We start from the raw sequence: 18,576 nt of genomic DNA, 5'->3' as shown, positions 1-18,576 counted from the left end.
TTCTGGGCTCCACTGTTCAAACCCCCTATGAGAATTTTGCTGAAGATTTGACAAACTTTCTAATATTTTTCCCACAAAAAATGGGGGAAACACCCAAACACATAAAGCAGACAGGTGGAAATCTTCATCATGCCACTGTGGCCATATTGGAGAAAGTAATGCAAAAAGTATGATGGGAGTCGGGTTTTATTATGACAATTATAAATCAAGAAGCATTTTAAGCATTTTAAAACGGATAAAAGGAAGTACTTCTTCACCCAAAGGGTGATTACTATGTGGAATTCACTGCCACAGGAGGTGGTGGCGTCCACAAGCATGGCCACCTTCAAGAGGGGGTTAGATAAAAATATGGAGCAGAGGTCCATCAGTGGCTATTAGCCACATTGTGTGTGTGTATATATATATATATATATATTTGGCCGCTGTGTGACACAGAATGTTGGACTGGATGGGCCATTGGCCTGATCTAACATGGCTTCTCTTATGTTCTTATGTTCTTAAGGTAGGTGCTGAGCTGATATAATTTAGTACACCTTCCGTTGATGTCAGGGGTGTATGGCATGCTGGCTGGGGCTGATGGGAGTTGTAGGCAAAAAACATCTGGAGAGCTACCGTTGGCCACCCCTGGCATATGCAGATGAGCTGTGCTAATAAGCTCTGGCACCTCTTTTTCAATAAATGCCTTCTGGTTGTAGTGCTGAGTCCCGTCCAGAGGGGGCGGAGCAGGGACATGCGGCAGCAGCTGTTGTCCAGAGCCAAAATATCCTCACACACCTGTTTCCAGTCCAGCCAAATGGAAGCCCAGGGGCCGGTGTGGCCTCTGTAAACTCTGGTGCCCCTTCAGCCAGAGCCACTTCCTCTCTTCCGCGGCTCTTGGGCTCAGCAGGGGCTCGCCAACCCCAGAAGGGGTAAACAGGCATGGCTCTGCCTGGATGGAAGGTGAAAACCAGTGAAGAGCTTGTGGGTTTCCTGGTTTCTCTGCCTTCCTCCCACCTCCCTCCCTCCCTCCAACACGTGTGTAAACGTTTAGTGCGAAGCTAAATAGTAAATCTATGCAGCAAACAGATAGAACGTATACTCTCTCTCAGCTGTACCAGGGTGTGACGGAGAGCCCCCTGTTTCTCATTTATATGGACATCGTGATCACTGGTTTGGTTGTCAGGATGCCTGGAGAGGCAACTCTCATGCATCTGCTCAAAGACGTGGGTTTTACCTACTATTTTCTAAGAGACTTATGTGAATACTAACAGCCTCAGTGTTACAACTGCATTCTGTATCTCTGGAAGGAGTGCAGATGGGTTCCCAGCCGCTCCGGGCGTGCACCATCTCGGCCGTTGCAGTGGAAGAAGTCGTGCCGTCAGGAACTGCCCAGACAGATGGTTTCCAGCCTTGACCATGAAAGCCCCGTTGGTGGGCTAACATCATCAGCGACCATTTCCCTGCCCTGCCATACTCCATGACAGAGAAGCGAGAGGCTCCCGTACTCAACAGCTGTTTCAAACATCCACATAAGGCAATCACGCTTAGCTTAGGCGTGGATCCTGCCAGACCGCCCAAGTCTTTGCCAAACGGAACTTTAGACAAAGGACGGTGCTAGCCAGAAGAGCCAGGAGAGGAGGACCAGCTTCACCCAGAGCAGAGTCCTTTGTGTAGATCGGGTGTCACCTTAGGTACCAATTTGGCCCTCTATTGTCCCTTTTAGATGAGTTTGTATAGCTTGTTTCATCCCCTCCACCCATGCCTTCACCCATGCCTTGCCCAAACTGCCACTTTGGAGCCTCCCCCTGTCTCATTGTTACCTGAAGATCCATTCAGGTGACCAGAGTCAGGTCTGCTCATTGGCTTGAGCTGGGCACCCAGTCAGGTACCCAGAATAGATTAAACACTGCCCACAAACAAGCCAGCCTCTTTTTTGGGAAGACCTCTGCCCTTTCCAAAAATATTATAATAGGAGAGAAGGCTTCATCTCTCTCTGTCTCTCTCTGCCTGAGCAACATGTAACTAGAGTGTTCCTCCCTCCCTCCTCTAAGTAAGGAGCACCAGACATGGCACATGGCCGTGCTCGTCCATATCTTCTTGTTGTAAGGACATCTGAACCAGGTAGTATAACATGTTTGTCTACCCTTGTGTTTACCCCTGTCTATATCAACCCTATTTACTTGGGCCTGTATGTATATTCTATGATTTTATACCCTTGTATGTTTGCTTGTATTTTATAGTAAAACGCCTTTTATTATTAGACCAAATCTCCTTATTATTCGGTAATTTCGAAAGCAGACACCTTCTGTATATATAGGTTCTCAAGATCTCGCTGTGTGGCCTGATTGCCCACCACGCTAAATTCCCCAAACTCCTATTTTTAGGGTAATTCAAGTAACAAGGGTATGGGGGAGAGTGGGGGCAGCGTCCAGTGTGAGGAGCTGGGCTCTGTCAGCCCAGGTCGGGTCTCCCAAACCTTCCTCCCTCCACCATTAAAAGATGTCTGCCTAAAATGGAAATGTGGAGTAGTGAGATTTGGCAAAACAACTTTAAAAATAATACATCAAGAAAAAGCACAAGGATCACAGCAGAAACTAAAAATATACAATGCTCTGAGCCTAGGAGATCATGAAACGGCTGGGCATGGCTAGTTTCTCCTCTCCCTCCCCCTCCAAGGCAGTGGCTTGCCAGTGTAATTTTCCCTTTTAGTTGTTGGTTTCCAGGTCAGGGTACTCACTCAGGCACCCAATCTCAGGTCCATTCAGTAGAGACAAGCTGGCTGAAAGCATCAACCCTTTACGGCCAGGGGCCTGCATGTCTTCTGGACCGCCTCTCTCCGTATGAACCCCCGGGCTCTGAGTTCTGCTGCTCAACATCTTTTCATAGTCCCTGGTCCTAAGGATGCCTGGCTGGCTTCAAGGAGGGCAAGAGTGGAATTCCATTCCCGGAATGTTTCCGCAACTTCCAGGGACTGTCATTCCCTGCACCCCCAAAGATGCCATAGAACACCAGGTCTATAATAGGAAATTAATGCAATTTTAATAAATTCCTTAGACATAATATATGTAAATTCTATGTCTGTGATGTACAGATATACCCACCATCCATCCGGACTGAATATTCAATTTTCCACATGAAATACACTTTCACTATTCATATCACGATCCAATATTGCACCACATAGCGGGAGACAAAAGCCTCTGAGTATTGTATGAGCTTGCTCTCTCCCTCCCTCTCTCTGTCTCTCCCTCCCTCTCTCTCTGTCTCTCTCCCTCTCTCTCTCCTTCCCTCCCTCTCTCTCCCCCTATCTCTCTCCCTCTCTCTCTGTCTCTTTCTCCCTCCCTCTCTCTCCCTCCCTCTCTCCCTCTCTCTCTCCCTCCCTCTCTCCCTCTCTCTCCCCCTATCTCTCTCCCTCTCTCTCTGTCTCTCTCTCTTTCTCCCCTCAATGGATAAAATATACTATATATAGTCCATTTCAAACCAAAGTTCTTTATGAAGGATTAATTTGATGTCTTTTCAAAGTTCACAATCTCTCTGCTGTACTGGCTCCAAAAGAGCTGTGTTGCTCCACTGAATGGATCTTTAGATTCCAATTGCCAGTAAATTCAACACATTTTCACTGAAAAATCATCCCGTATCTCATTGCTTTTGCTAAAGAGGATGCTGTGGGGGTTCATATGGGGAGAGGCGGTCCAGTGTGAATTTAGGGAACGGTATTTGTGAGTTTCCTGCCTTGTGCAGGGGGTTGGACTAGATGACCCTGGAGGTCCCTTCCAACTCTATGATTCTATGATTCAATCTTTCACAAAATTGAGTTCAATGGGATACAAAGCAGCGCTGTGTTTAGTTTAGCAAAAGCAATGAGGTCTCTGATGATTTTTGGGAATGAGCCGCAGAGACTAAATGTCAGATGCAGAAGAGGCAGGTCTGTGGGAGTGGTCTGAGTGACATCACAGGATGGGGTGGGGTTTTGGTGCACCATGTGACGTCATGGGAAGGGGTGGAGCTCAGGAAGTGCCACCAGCTGACTTTTTGAGCTGGATGTGACATCCCAGGACATGAGATGACATCCCACAGAAAAGGTCAAACTAAGTTACCTTGCGAGAGTTTTGGAAATGATGTGTCTCTCTCTGATCTCCTCTTGTGACCCATCCCATGAGATGCAGAAATAGAAACGGCGTTAAAGCAGAAGAAGAAGGCAGCTTTGCTGTCTAGAAGGGCGCATCATCCTACCAGCAAGCTTTGGCATGAATTAGCAAGCGCACACAAGTGCAGGCAGTGAGCAGGCTGTGGGGCAGTTTTGCTCCAGGGGATAATGGGGGGGACTCCTACTGATGCTGGTGACTCTTGAGAAGGAAGGGGGAGTGGGCCAAAGGGCAGTGTGGGCTGCGTGTCTGCTCAGTGGCCTCTGGTGTAGCTTGGAACAGGCCTGGTGAGTGAAGCGGCATGGGTGTTTTGAGCTAAAGCTGGGAGAGATTGTGCGAGAAGAGGAGGAAGGAGGTGGGCGCTTGTGTGTGAGAAAGTTTGTCTTTGAGTTGAATGGGAAAAGAGAGGGCAGGTATAGCAATGGGCTGCATTGGGGATCCATAGCCCAGGTGTGCCAATTGAGTTGAATGGGAAACAGGAGGCCAGGTCTGCAAATATGCTGCATTGGGGACCCAGAGGCCAGGTCTACCAATTTAAAACGGTTTGATTCTCCACTACTCCACTTGCAGCTGGTGGAATGGCCTTGGGTCAGCCATAGCTCTCAGAGCTGTCCTTGAAAGAGCAGCTGCTGTGAGAGCCCTCTCAGCCCTACCCACCTCACAGGGTGTCTCTTGTGGGGGAGGACGGTAAACATATGAACATATGAAGCTGCCTTATACTGAATCAGACCTTTGGTCCATCAAGTCAGTATTGTCTTCTCAGACTGGCAGCGGCTCTCCAGGGTCTGAAGCTGAGGTTTTTCACACCTATTTGCCTGGACCCTTTTTTGGAGATGCCGGGGATTGAACCTGGGACCTTCTGCTTCCCAAGCAGATGCTCTACCACTGAGCCACCGTCGCTCCAAAGGAGATTTGTGAGCCGCTCTGAGACTGAGATTTGGAGTGGAGGGCAGGATATAAATCCAATTTTTTTAAATTGGGATTGCCTGTGTCCTTTATAAAGCTTATGTCTCTGGTACCTGGCTTTATGTATGTATCGACTGACCCATTTTATACCCCACCCCAAGGCTTTTTTTGTAGCAGGAACTCCTTTGCATATTAGGCCACACGCCCCTGATGTAGCCAGTTTGCCAAGAGCTTACAGGGCTCTTCTTACAGGGCCTACTGTAAACTTTTGGAGGACTGGCTACATCAGGAGGTTGTGGCCTAATATGCAAATGAGTTCCTGCTACAAAAATAGCCCCACGCCCACCCTATCCCAGCAGTAGGCTCTGGGCAGCTTGCAACATAAAACCCATCAAACAAAACAATAAAACATTATACTTTATGGCAGACACGATCTGACAAAGTGAGATTTCCAATTTAGTCTCTTCCCCCCTGAGCTTGAGGGATGCCGCGTGCTAATTCCTCTGCTGCTCCCACCATCACATGTAGAATGAAATCCACGTCCCCCTGAAGTTTAGGTGGACGTCTGTCAAGAAAACTGGTTCCTTGCTCTTGCTGTGTGTGACAAGATCTTTGGTTCAGGCTACAGAGAGGCCTGCAGATTCATTCCCAGGCTAGTGTTTTGTCTATATAGGCAATCACTGTCCATAGGATAGGCCTAATTCTCCATGGGAAACCATGGTCTCCATTATTTCCTAAGGGACAGCGTGGTCTCCATTACTCTCTAAGGGCAATCATGTATTCTCTGTTGGCAAGCATGTGCAGACTGTGTGGGCAATCACTGTCCTTAGGGGAAGCCTAAATTCCATTACTCCCTATGGGCAAGCGTGCATTCTCTATTGGCAATCATGTAGTCTATTGGCAATTCTTGTTCCTAGTTTTAGTACATCCTCTGTGGGGGGAGCAGTGGGGGACTGGCCGGGGTGTCTGCTTGCCTGATGGCAAGTGGGCCCCTGATGAAGTGGGCCCCCTTAAACTATAGGCAGCACGTTAAGCATTTTAACGACCTTTTAGTAGCTTGAAAATATAATAGACGTTCCAGTATTATTACTGCAATGCAACTAAAATTGATGTTGTATGTAGGGTTGCCAGCCTCCAGGTGGGGCCTGGGGATCTCCCGCTTTTACACCTGATCTCCAGCTGGCAGAGATCAGCTCCCCTGGAGAAAATGCAGTCTGGATTCACATTTCATATCGACAGTATGCTGCCAAGAACATGTACAGTAGATGCACACTGGAATTACTATATATATATACACACACACACACACACACACATTTATTTCACAAAAGTTTTAATTGTACCTTTTCCCCCACTTCTGTATATTGGAAAATTTTATTAATTTCTTATAAAAATTAAACGATAGCCTTAACATTGTTATCGGGCCCCCTTTTTCTCCTGGCAACCAAGATTTTTATACCCAGCCCGCCAGTGGGGGGGAGGGAGAGAGTGATGGATCTGACGCTTCCTCTTACTCCCGAGTCGTCCCACTGAGCCGCAGAGGGCATCGCTGGCTGCAGCCCGACCAACCCGGCTGGGTCTGGGAGCAGGAACCCGGAGTCTTCCTCTGTGTCCAGCCCTGCAAGGGAGATCTGCAAGGTGCGCTTGTCTGCTGCTTTGCTCCAGCCCTGCAAGGGTTAAAGGCACAGAGCCGTTTTTGCAAGAGAGGCCGAGCAAGGGGGGGGGGGAGGAAGGCTCTGGGGGTGGGGGGGAGAAGTTCCTGAATTGCACGAGAGAGGAAGAGCTTCGGGTCCGCAGAGAAGCAGGGAAAAGGCTCCTTGCAGCAGCCGGACCCAGGGAAGGTCTCCTTGCAAGTAAGTCCTGCAGGATTTGGGGAGGGGAGGGGAGAATCAGGGAGTAGATCTTGCAGGAAGAGAGGGAAGCGGCTGTTAGCATCACTTGTGCTCTGGGCATGAGATTTCTGGGGAGGGGAAATCTTTAAAGTGCAAGACTGAATTCAGCAAATGAATCTGGCGTCCAATCGCTGGTCATTTCAGTTCTGCACAAAACAGCTGCTGCTCTCAGGTTGTCAAGTCTGCAGTGGGAAATTCCCAGGCAATTGTGGGGGCGGAGCTCAGTGGAGTCTAATGCCATAGAGCCCCACAGGCATGTTTTGGAGGGGCTGACCTGATCTCCGTCCTCAGGATCATAGAGCTGGAAGGGACCTCCAGGGTCATCTAGTCCAACCCCCTGCACAATGCAGGAAACTCACAGCTGCCTCTCCCCCCCCCCCCAACACCCACCTACTGACCCCTGCTCCAGGCCCAGAAGATGCCCAAAAAACCCACAAAAACCAGGATCCCTTGCCAATCTGGCCTAGAGAAAAATTTCTGACTGACCCCAAAGTGCCCCTCAGCATTTCCCTGGGTGTGTAAGAAGGGGCCACGAAAACTAGGCACTGATGCAGCCCTTCCTGCCCTCCTTCTCACGGTCTCCCTAATTCACAGAATCAGGATTGTTGCCAGATCATATCACCTCACAGTCCTCTCTCCAGGCTGAATATTCCCAGCTCCTTCAACCTTCTTAAACTGTGGTGCCCAAAACTGCACACAAGACTCCAGGTGAGGTCTTACCAGAGCAGAGCAAGGTGATTCCATCACTTCACGTGATCTGAGTGTACACTACACTCCTGTTGATGTAGCCCAAAATTGCATTTGCCTTTTCAGCTACTGCACCACACTGCTGACTCATGTTCCGTGAATGGTCCACAAAGACCCCTAGATCCTTTTCACACATACTACTGCCAGAACAAGTCTCCCCCATCCTATAACGATGAATTTGGTTTTTCCTAGCTAAATGCAGAACTTTACATTTATCACGTGATCTGGAGACTATACTTTTGTTGCCACAGCCCAAAATCAATTCTAATGATGATCAGTTATAATCCTGGGAGATCTCCAGGCACCACCTGGAGGCTAATCAATATAATCAAGAAAAAGGGATCACAGTTAATAAGACAGGCAAAGAAAGAGACAAATACTGTGATGTGCAGGCTAACAATGTAGGCTCATTTCGTCAATGGCCACCTAAAAGAACAGCTTCCTTCTGATAAAAAATATTGTAGAGAGCTGTAGGCCAGCAAACTCCAGAAGGCTTGGGCATCTGGTTAAAGGAATACGTTTGGACCAGCTTAAGCTCCAAATATAAATATTTGCACGTAAGTGTCATTGAGTGGTAAGTTTTTTATAACAATATCTTAAGAATTTTCTATTTCCATTCAGCTTTGTGGTATGTCTTGTTGTTATTTTGGTTTATTCCAGGATGAGAGAACTTGAGGTAGGAGATCTTGCAGAAGAGCGTTTACATTGGGCTGTTACAAGAGGCTGGTAACCCTGGAAGGATTTTAGGAAGGATTACTCCTGAGGAAGTCCATTGATGAAAGAAGCCTACATCCGGGTGCTCATAGGGCTTTTCTTGTAATACTGGAATGGGAGAATGGACCTCTGTTAGTAAAAAAATAAAAAAGATAACTTACAAAGGTTTTAAAATGGTTTTACTAAACATTGTTAGCCAGCACATCACAGTATTTGTTCCTTTCACTGCCCACCTGGAGGCTGGCAACTCCATTAGGCATCAGTTTTGCTCTGCTATGTAACTGGGGGGGGGGGAGGGGAATATGGTGTCTTTAAGTGCAAGGGAGAAAACTGAAGCATGAAACTGGAGTTCTGTTGCTTGTAATTTTAGTCCTGGGGGTGGGGGCGGGGGAGAGGTGAAGAAACTTAATTTGATCTGTAAGTGAAAAAGATCATTGCATGGGGGGGGGGGGTTGAAGACTGCAGGTTTATACCCCACCCTTTTCAGAGACACGGAGTGGCTTACAATCTTCTGTATTTTCTTCACCCACAACAGACACTCTGTGAGGTGGGTGGGACTGAGAGGGCTCTGATGGAAACTCCCCTTTCAAGGACAGCTTTGTGAGAGCTATGGCTGACCCAAGGCCACTCCAGCAGCTGTAAGTGGAGGAGTGGGGAATCAAACCCAGTTCTCCCAGATAAGAGTCCGCACACCTAACCACTACACCAAACTGGCTCTCTAACTCCTGCCTGAATGAGAATCAACCACAGCCCCATCGTAGGACCCTGACACAATGCCAGTTTTGGGACAGGGCTGCTACTGGGTATTCAGGGCCCCTCAGCAGAGGAGAGGGAATTAAATACAATCCGTTGCTGAGGTTCAGAGAGACTAGTTCAGAAATGCCACCAATGCCCATGAGTCGCAGTACAAGGCTGTTGCCCACCCTCCCCCAGAGAGGCAGAGAGCCATGTGCCCAGATATCAGCTGCCCACATCCAGAAGGCCGGGAGAGACAAAGGGCACTGGGAACACATCGCTATGAGGATCACGGCCTCAGCAACAGGACCCCTGTAGAAAGAACATGAGCAGAGCCCTGCTGGATCGGACCAAGAGTCCATCTAGTCCAGCCTCCCGTCTTCCACTTTAGTCAACCAGTTCCTCTGTCGGGCCAACAACAGGGCAGAGAGAAGAAGACGACTGCAGATTTATACCCTGCCCTTCTCTGAATCAGAGACTCAGAGCGGCTTACAATCACCTATATCTTCTCCCCCCGCAACAGACATCCTGTGAGGTGGGTGGGGCTGAGAGGGCTCACACAGCAGCTGCCTTTTCAAGGACAACTTCTGCCAGAGCTATGGCTGACCCAAGGCCATTCCAGCAGCTGTAAGTGCAGGAGTTGAGAATCAAATCCAGTTCTCCCAGATATGAGTCCGCACACTTAACCACTGCACCAAACTGGCCAAGCCCTTCCCCTGAGAAGAACATCAGAAGAGCCCTGCTGGATCAGGCCAGTGAGAGTCCATCCAGTCCAGCCTCCTGTCTCACACAGGGGCCAAACAGTTCCTATGGAGGGCCAAGCAAGAGGGCATGGAGGCCAAGGCCTTCCCCTGATGTTGCCTCCTTCTCTGGGATCCAGAGGCTGACTGCCTCTAAATGTGAAGGTTCCCCTCGGTCACCATAGCTAGCAGCCATTGATAGATTTGCCCTCCATGAATTTATCTGGTCTCTGTGTCCTGAACCTACTGATGCTGTATTAGATGCCTTCAATTTCTATTTGGTTGAGGAAGAAAAGTTCTTCTTTGTCCACTCTCTGTTGTGGCAGGACTTCCCTGCGCAGAAGCCGTGCTGGTTTTCCCTCAGCAGGCTTTGTCCTTCCGTGTGTCTGACAATTCTGTCTTTGATTACAGATTCTGCTAATATGCCCAGGACAGAAATTTGGATGACCGGCCTGTAATTTCCTGGTTTTCCTCTGGGTCCCTTTTTAAAATTGGTCAGATAGACAGGTTCATAGATCAACTATCTCACATCCTTTAGAAATTCTTGGGTGTATGCTATCAAGACCTGGAGACTTTGGGCCTCCCTAGGAGATGTCTATGATACTTAATGACATGAATCCTTATTTGCAAACCATGAGAAGGACTTTCCTTCTGATCCAGGAGAGAGTCCTGGGTGTGTCTTGACCAGGGTCGGTGATGTAGCTCCATCTTCTTTAGGTTCCTTTCTGCCTTTTTGATATATTCCCCTCTCCCTCTTCATAGTCAAGTGAATAAAAGCATTTTTTCCACAGTTGGAAGTAACCCAAGAGAAGGGAAAGGAGATGGAAGAGCAGGACCCAGAAGGACCTGGAACAGGCAAGACAGCAAGGAAAAGCCCCCATCCCATCCAACCTGGAAGTGGTGCTGAATTCTGGGAAAGAGCTGTGCCAGAGATCTTGGCTAAGGACACCATGACCTCAGATGTTCATTGCGAGTGTTTCCAACAGTTCCGCTACGATGAGGCTGATGGGCCCCGAGAGGTTTGCAGCCAGCTCCATGGGCTTTGCAGCCAGTGGCTGGAGCCGGAGAGGCACACCAAGAAGCAGATCGTGGACCTGGTGATCCTGGAGCAGTTCCTGACTCTCCTGCCCCAGGAAATGCAGGGCTGGGTCAGAGGATGTGGGCCGGAGACCAGTTCCCAGGCGGTGGCCCTGGCCGAAGGTTTCCTCCTGAGCCAGGCAGAGGAGAAGAGGCAGGCAGGGCAGGTGAGGGAGCTCCATGCCATCCTTTCGAGTTGTGACCTTTCACCTTATATGCATCCCTCCAGGCACTTCCCCAGGGTTGATAGAAAACCAGATCCCTGATTCTTGCAGCTCTGTTGATGGATGCAGGGATGGGGAGTGGAGCATGTTTTGCTTCCTTGGTCTTTAGCCTTCCTGCTCTTCCCTGTCTCTCTTCCTGCTGTTCCAGATGTGGGGACCATCTGTGAAGATGGAAGCGGAATTCTCTGAGGAGGAAGGGTCTCCCTTGGAGGAAGAGCAGAAGGCGCAGGCCCAGGAGCGTGCCCAAGAGGCCCTCTCACATGGTAAGGGTGCCTTGTGCCCAGATTTGGGCCCATTGTAAAGTTGTTGGATAGAAAGTTGTGACTCAGCAGGGGACCAGGAAGGGCCTTCTACAGGCGGCCACCGCTCTGGTCAGGGCCTTTCTGGGGGCCCAGAGTACCCCCCCCCAACCCCTGAATCTTCCTTCTTAGCAAAACCTTTTAGCCATGACGAAGGAGACGTGAGGACTCAGGCAACCTAACAACAACAGTTTATTTATAGTGCTCAAACAATCGTGGGTAGTAAGAGAGGCTGAGGCTGGATCAGACCAGTAAGGGTCCCTCTAGTCCAGCCTCCTGTCTTACACAGGGTCCAAATAGTTCCTCTCGACAACAAGCCACAGGGCGTGGAGGCCGAGGCCTTCCCCTGATGCTGCCTCCTGGCTCTGGGATTCAGAGGTTGACTGCAATTTTAGTGCAACAGTGAATGGGAGAATGTATTTCTCTTTAACAATAGTATATCAGAATAATGTTTAATATCGACATACTCGAATAAGGGATGTTGGCTGTTTATCTCATTACCTGTACTTGACCCATTTCCATTTGATGCCTTCTTTTCTTCTAAATGGCAAATTAGAATGTTTATAATGTACAGATTGATGTTGAGTAGTAAATTACTCAAAATTTGAAAATTTCAAATAGAAGGCTGAAGCATAGTACTTTGGTAAACGGCTCTGTTTTACTATTTTACTGTTTTTACTGTTTTATTGTTTTAAATGTTGTAATTTGATGTATTTCAAAAATTTAATCCGATGTTAGAACTTTTGTGTTGTGAGCCGCCCTGAGCCACTTTGGTGGGAACGGCGGGATATAAATTGAATGAAATGAAATGAAATTAGGTGGACAACAAGGATATACATGTCCTTTGGTAATTTACCTAGCCTTGCAGAAACACCAGTGGGCAGGCAGCTTTTATTACCTTTCATGGCCATCCAGACCAAATGTTCTTCTAAACTGTCACACTGTTCCACCATGTGATCCCAGATCTGCATCCGTTTGCCCTCTTAGTCAACAAACTGCGTGTATTTCAGCCCACTGGACCTGATCCCCTCGTCTGAAGCAGTGTGCTTTTAGCACACGAAAGCTTACGTTCTGAATAAACTTTGTTGGTCTTAAAGGAGCACCTTAGCTCCTGCTTTCTTAAACTGCTCCAGACCAACACGGCTGTCCACTTCGATCTAAGAAAAGCCCTAGCGTGACGAGAGACACGTCCCCTTCTGTAAGTCAAACCAATTCCCTCCTCCTCCCTGGATGAGGGATTTCCCTGCAGCTGCAGCCTCCTCCCTTCCAGCCTCAGCAGAGAGAAGAACCGTCCTTTCCAGCCAGGCCTTTCATGCTTTCCCTCCCCCTCTGGGCAAAGTGCCCTCTAAGCTGCGGAGTCTTGTGAGCAAAAATTCTACTCCGTGAGCTACTGGCATTGAAGTCGTCTGTATAAATGAGTTTGCTCCAGGGCCATTTTTCCTGAGCTGAGACAAAAATGTGTGAGCAAGAGGCTAAAAAACTGTGAGCCAGCTCACACTCAACTTAAAGGGAACACTGCCCCTGGGCTAGTTTTTCCTCCAAAATTCTGCCACCCAATCAGAGAGACGGAAGGGATCCTGGGAGATGTATGCCTACTAAAAACTCCTAGGCAGGCTTCTCCCTATCCTCTAGGCCACACTAGGCCTCAGATCATGACAAAGATACAGGACAGGAGAAAAAGGAAATATTTTTGCATGCCACAGGGTTCCATTTGCACCTAGTAGCTGATGGCCTCTGATGGGCCTCTGCTTCATATGTTTATCCCGTCCCCTCTTGAAGCTGTCTGTGCTTGTAGCCACCGCCTCTTCCTGAAGCAGTGAATTCCTCATGTTAACTAAAGTATTCCTATATCACCTTCCATACCTTCCATTAGAGGGATTTAAGGCAGCTCAAAAAAGAAAAGTTGGTCTCTCACCGCTGGGAGCTTTGGAGTAGATGTGACGTCTCATCTCGTTGAACATTCAGACATGACATTGGAGGATCAGCAGACACTCAAGAAACCCCTAAATATTACCCTCTAGATTTCAGATGTGCGAATATAATGTTTGGGTTTTTGAACGGATGTGATTGTATCTTTGACCTCATTTCTTCCAACCCCACCACCCCATCCCTTTCCCCGGAAACCTGATCACAAAGGTTCATTGGAGGGCCTAGGCACCCAGAGAATGGCATTTCTGAGCCTTTCGTCTGATCGAGCCAAGATGCTGTCACAGTTTTGAGCTCTGAAGTTCACAGGATAAGTCTCAGGTTATGAAGGAGGAGGAGGAGAAGATGATGATGATGGTGATGATGATGATGAAGATATTGGAAAAGACTCAGTTTGAGTCTCAGAGTGGCTCATAATCTCCTTTAACTTCCTCCCCTACATCAGACACCCTGTGAGGTAGGTGGGGCTGAGAGGGCTCTGACAGAAGCTGCCCTTTCAAGGACAATCTCTGCCAGAGTTATGGCTGACCCAAGGCCATTCCAGCAGCTGCAAGTGGAGGAGTGGGGAATCAAACCTGGTTCTCCCAGATAAGAGTCCGCACACTTAACCACTACACCGCACTGGCTCAGTACACCACACTGCAAATGTGTTGGCAGTGATTATACTCCACCCCTCCCTGAGGCTTCTCCTTACCTCTCCCTCAAGTTTATTCAAAATTGTTACACATTTTTTAAAGTATACCCAGGCCAGGATTTTACAGCCTTGGGCACAGGGGTGCACGAAGCAGGATTTGAACAAGCAAAGAAAACATGAATTCTCTGCTAACACCCTTTCATCCAATGTTTTCTCCTTCACAGGCAGTGAAGAGACGGTGCTGAGTCTTTGTGGAGGAGCGGAAACGGCTGCCGCCCCTGCAGTCCAGGTAGGGAAGATGAGCGGGGGACTGCCTGAGTTCCCCCCTCTTCCTCAGGGGGGCTTTTGCTCCTGCAGTTGCTGCTCATGTGTCTGAGCGAGAGGGGCTCTGAAGGCCGCTCCCTTTACCCCCCTGGCAAGCTCTCCGTCCTGCACCACCCCAGAATGCCCCTCTCCAGAGTACAGTCCTGACTGGGACAGTCTCTGATGAGGAAACCTGCTTTTTCTTTCAGGGTCCTTTTTCCTTCGAGGAGGTGGCTGTGTTTTTCACCGAGGCTGAGTGGGCCCTGCTGGATCCAGACCAAAGAGATCTCTACAGGGAAGTCATGCTGGAGAACTACGGGAATGTGGCCTGTCTGGGTAAGGATCTTTCAAAGGTGCAAATTGCTGCCATTGTGATGAAGTGTGAATCAAGATATGGAAAAGCAATAGGTCCTTGTGAGGCTTGGTCCTGTACTCCCCCCCTCTGGAGGACTCCAGGAGCTGGGTGGGCTCTGAGATCAGCCGACACACTGGCCTGGTCCAGGGGCCACTGTAAGAACATAAGAACATAAGAGAAGCCATGTTGGATCAGGCCAATGGCCCATCCAGTCCAACACTCTGTGTCACACAGTGGCAAAAATTTTTATACATACACACACACTGTGGCTAATAGCCACTGATGGACCTCTGCTCCATATTTTTATCTAAACCTCTCTTGAAGGTGGCTATGCTTGTGGCCGCCACCACCTCCTGTGGCAGTGAATTCCACATGTTAATCACCCTTTAGGTGAAGAAGTACTTCCTTTTATCCGTTTTAACCTGTCTGCTCAGCAATTTCATCGAATGCCCACGAGTTCTTGTATTGTGAGAAAGGGAGAAAAGTACTTCTTTCTCTACTTTCTCCATCCCATGCATCATCTTGTAAACCTCTATCATGTCACCCTGCAGTCGACGTTTCTCCAAGCTAAAGAGTCAATGTGGTCAATGTCGTGGCCAGCAGGAGAGGCAGGGAGGGCGCAGTGACCTGAGGTGAAGACAGACAAAGGCCTCGTTTCACTCTTCCTCCTCTTCTCTCTGTCCCAAAGAAAGCAGGGATGTACAAAAGGCTGCAGTGAAATCCTGACTTCTCCCCCTAGCCAGCAGACCTCTGTCATGGGAGTCTAAAGATCAGCTCTTGCTCACTCTCATCACACAAAGAAGGAAACTCTCTGACACGGGACTAGACATTATGATCACTTTTGTATTTAATCATCAAAGAAGAAGACAATATTGGATTTATATCCTGCCGTATGCTTTGAATCAGAGTGGTCACAATCTCCTTTAGCTCCCCTCACCCACCACAACATACACCCTGTGAGGTGGGTGGGGCTGAGAGAGCTCTCCCAGAAGCTGCCCTTTCAAGGACAACTCCTACGAGAGCTACGGCTGACCCAAGGCCATTCCAGCAGCTACAAGTGCAGGAGTGGGGAATCAAATCCAGTTATACCAGATAAGAGTCTGCACACTTAACCACTACACCAAACTGCAGGTCTAAAGACCTTCATGGCAAGGCAAACGGGAAGCACAGAGGAAAATATCTTTGCCACCTTTTCTCTTGAAGTACATTTAGAGAGTTTTGGGGAGGGAGGGATAGTCAGAATGTAGGAAAAGCTCTACAGGAGGGGTGGGCAGGGAAAGGTTGTGACCAGCAGTTCAGGAGTCAAAATTGCATGGTCATGAGTTAGGAGTTTGTGGTAGGTTCCTTGGCTCCTTGTGTGAGTTGCGATTTGACTTCCCTCTTTATTCCAGCAGGAGATGTTAAAGAGCCAGTTGGGGAATTTCATGGGTTCCCACTGGAAAAAGCCAAGACTGCACAAGCTGAAGGAAACTTCGAGAACAGAGATGAACCACAGAGGCAGGAAGGAAACCGTACAGCAAAAAGGGGAATTAAGACCATTCCTTGCCAAGGAAGCAGCTTCCATGAAATCCCAGTCTCCAGCCGTCACCAACGGACTCCTTCAGGAGTGAAGCCATTCATCTGTTCCAAGAATGGAATGACATCCTCCGGTCGAAACAAGGGAAATGCATGTTTCCTGAACCACAGTATAACGAAGACATGTAAATGTCATTATTGTGGAAAGTACTTCAGATACAGAACACAGCTTTTGGTACACCAAAGAATACACACAGCACAGAAGCATGTTGAATTCTCAAAGTGTGGAAAGAAGCTTAGTATGAATTCCAGTCTACAAAAGCCACAAAGAACCCACACAGGGAAGAAGACTTTTCAATGCTCAGTGTGTGGAAAGACATTCAGTGCGAGTTCCACTCTTCAGCAGCATCTAAGAACCCACACAGGAGAGAAACCTTTTGAATGCTCAGAATGTGGGAAGAGATTTAGTGGGAGTTCCAGTCTTCAGTATCATCAGAGAACCCACACAGGGGAGAAACCTTTTGAATGCTCAGAGTGTGGGAAGAGATTTAGTGGGAGTTCCATTCTTCAGTATCATCAGAGAACCCACACAGGGGAGAAACCTTTTGTATGCTCAGAGTGCGGAAAGAGATTTAGTCGAGCTAGCCATCTTCAACGGCATCAAAGAACTCACACAGGGGAAAAACCATTTGAATGCTCAGAGTGTGGACAGAGATTTAGTGAGAGTGACAGTCTTCAGAAGCATTTTAGAACCCACACAGGGGAGAAACCTTTTGAATGCTCAGAGTGTGGAAAGAGATTCTGTTCAAATCGCAGTCTTCAACAGCATCAGAGAACCCACACAGGGGAGAAACCTTTTGAATGCTCGGAGTGTAGAAAGAGATTCAGTCTAAGTGGCAGTCTTCAGAAGCATTTAAGAACCCACACAGGGGAGAAACCTTTTGAATGCTCAGAGTGTGGGAAGAGATTTAGTGAGAATACCAGTCTTCAGTATCATCGTAGAACCCACACAGGGGAGAAACCTTTTGAATGCTCAGAGTGTGGAAAGAGATTTAGTGGCAGTGGATGTCTTCAATGGCATCAAAGAACTCACACAGGTGTGAAACCATTTGAATGCTCAGAGTGTGGACAGAGATTTAGTACGAGGGGGACTTTTCAAAAGCATCAGAGAATCCACACAGGGGAGAAACCTTTTGAATGCTCAGAGTGTGGAATGAGATTCAGTTGGAGTGGCAGTCTTCAACAGCATCAGAGAACCCACACAGGGGAGAAACCTTTTGAATGCTCAGAGTGTGGAAAGAGATTCAGTCAAAGTGGCAGTCTTCAGAAGCATTTAAGAACCCACACAGGGGAGAAACCTTTGGAATGCTCAGAGTGTGGAAAGAGATTCAGTCGGCGTAGTGAACTTCAGTGTCATCATCGAACCCACATCGGGGAGAAGCCTTTTGAATGCTGAGTGTGGAAAGAGATTCAGTCAGTGTGGCAATCTTCAGCAACATCAGAGAACCCACACAGGAGAGAAACCTTTTGAATGCTTAGAGTGTGGAAAGAGATTCAGTGTGAATTCCAGTCTCCAAAAGCATCAGAGAACCCTCACAGGGGAGATACCTTTTGAATGCTTAGAGTGTGGAAAGAGATTTAGTGACAGTGGTAATCTTCAACAGCATTAAAGAACCCACACAGGGAAGAAACCTTTTGAATGTTCAGCTTGTGGAAAGATATTCAGTGTGAGTTCGAGTCTACAGAAGCACCAAAGAACCAACACAGGGAAGAAGATTTTTGAATGCTCAGAGCATGGAATGAGATTCAGTGTGAGTTTCTGTGTGAGTTCCAGCCCAACTGCACTGAAGAATGAAGACAGGAGAGAAACCATTTGAATGCTCAGAGATTCAGTTGTAGTGACCTTCTTTAACAGCATCTAAGAACACATACAGGGGATAGATATTTTGAATGCTCAGAGTATGGGAAGACATTCAGTTTGAAAGCCAGTCTCCACAACCTTTTGAATGCTCAATAGCATGGAAAGATATTCATTGAGAGTTAGAATCTTCAACAGCATCAAAGAATCTACACAGGGGAGGACTATTTTGAATGCACAGAGTATAGAAGAGATTCAATGTGAGTTCCAGTCTACAAAAGTATCTTAAGAATCCACACACAGGTGAAACCTTTTGAATTCTCATTGTGGATCTTGAGTCACTGTTGCATTCTTCAACACCCAGGGCTGGCACATAGAAGTAGGCCAAGTACTAGATGACCCTGGAGGTCCCTTCCGACTCTATGATACTATGAAATAGGCAGCTGCCTAGGCCGAGAACCTGTCCTCTGGGCAGCTGGCTTGGCTACTGAAGGCAGCGCAGCTACAAGCCTGCTTCAGCGCGCAGA

General features: G+C 48.0%; 3 protein-coding genes across 3 annotated transcripts in view; 2 read left to right on the top strand and 1 right to left on the bottom strand.

The window, feature by feature from the left end:
* The window catches only part of LOC132571389 (zinc finger protein 850-like), a gene marked incomplete at its 3' end in the record, with an annotated part of 552,489 nt that overhangs the window by 341,290 nt on the left and 192,623 nt on the right, over nucleotides 1-18,576 (bottom strand). The gene's annotated exons all lie outside the window — the stretch shown is intronic.
* Nucleotides 10,659-16,286, top strand: LOC132570875 (zinc finger protein 202-like). Its single transcript, XM_060237513.1, has 4 exons — nucleotides 10,659-11,102; nucleotides 11,308-11,422; nucleotides 14,243-14,307; nucleotides 16,068-16,286. The coding sequence occupies exons 1-4, from the start codon at nucleotides 10,680-10,682 to the stop codon at nucleotides 16,284-16,286; spliced, it is 822 nt and encodes a 273-aa protein (XP_060093496.1). The 5' UTR covers nucleotides 10,659-10,679.
* LOC132570874 (gastrula zinc finger protein XlCGF17.1-like) lies at nucleotides 16,493-17,647 on the top strand. The gene has a single exon (XM_060237512.1). It carries the CDS (start codon nucleotides 16,493-16,495, stop codon nucleotides 17,645-17,647), a length of 1,155 nt encoding a protein of 384 aa, XP_060093495.1.

This window comes from Heteronotia binoei, chromosome 5, assembly GCF_032191835.1.
Source record: "Heteronotia binoei isolate CCM8104 ecotype False Entrance Well chromosome 5, APGP_CSIRO_Hbin_v1, whole genome shotgun sequence".
NCBI lineage: Eukaryota > Metazoa > Chordata > Lepidosauria > Squamata > Gekkonidae > Heteronotia > Heteronotia binoei.
This window is presented reverse-complemented; position numbering and strand designations above follow the sequence as displayed.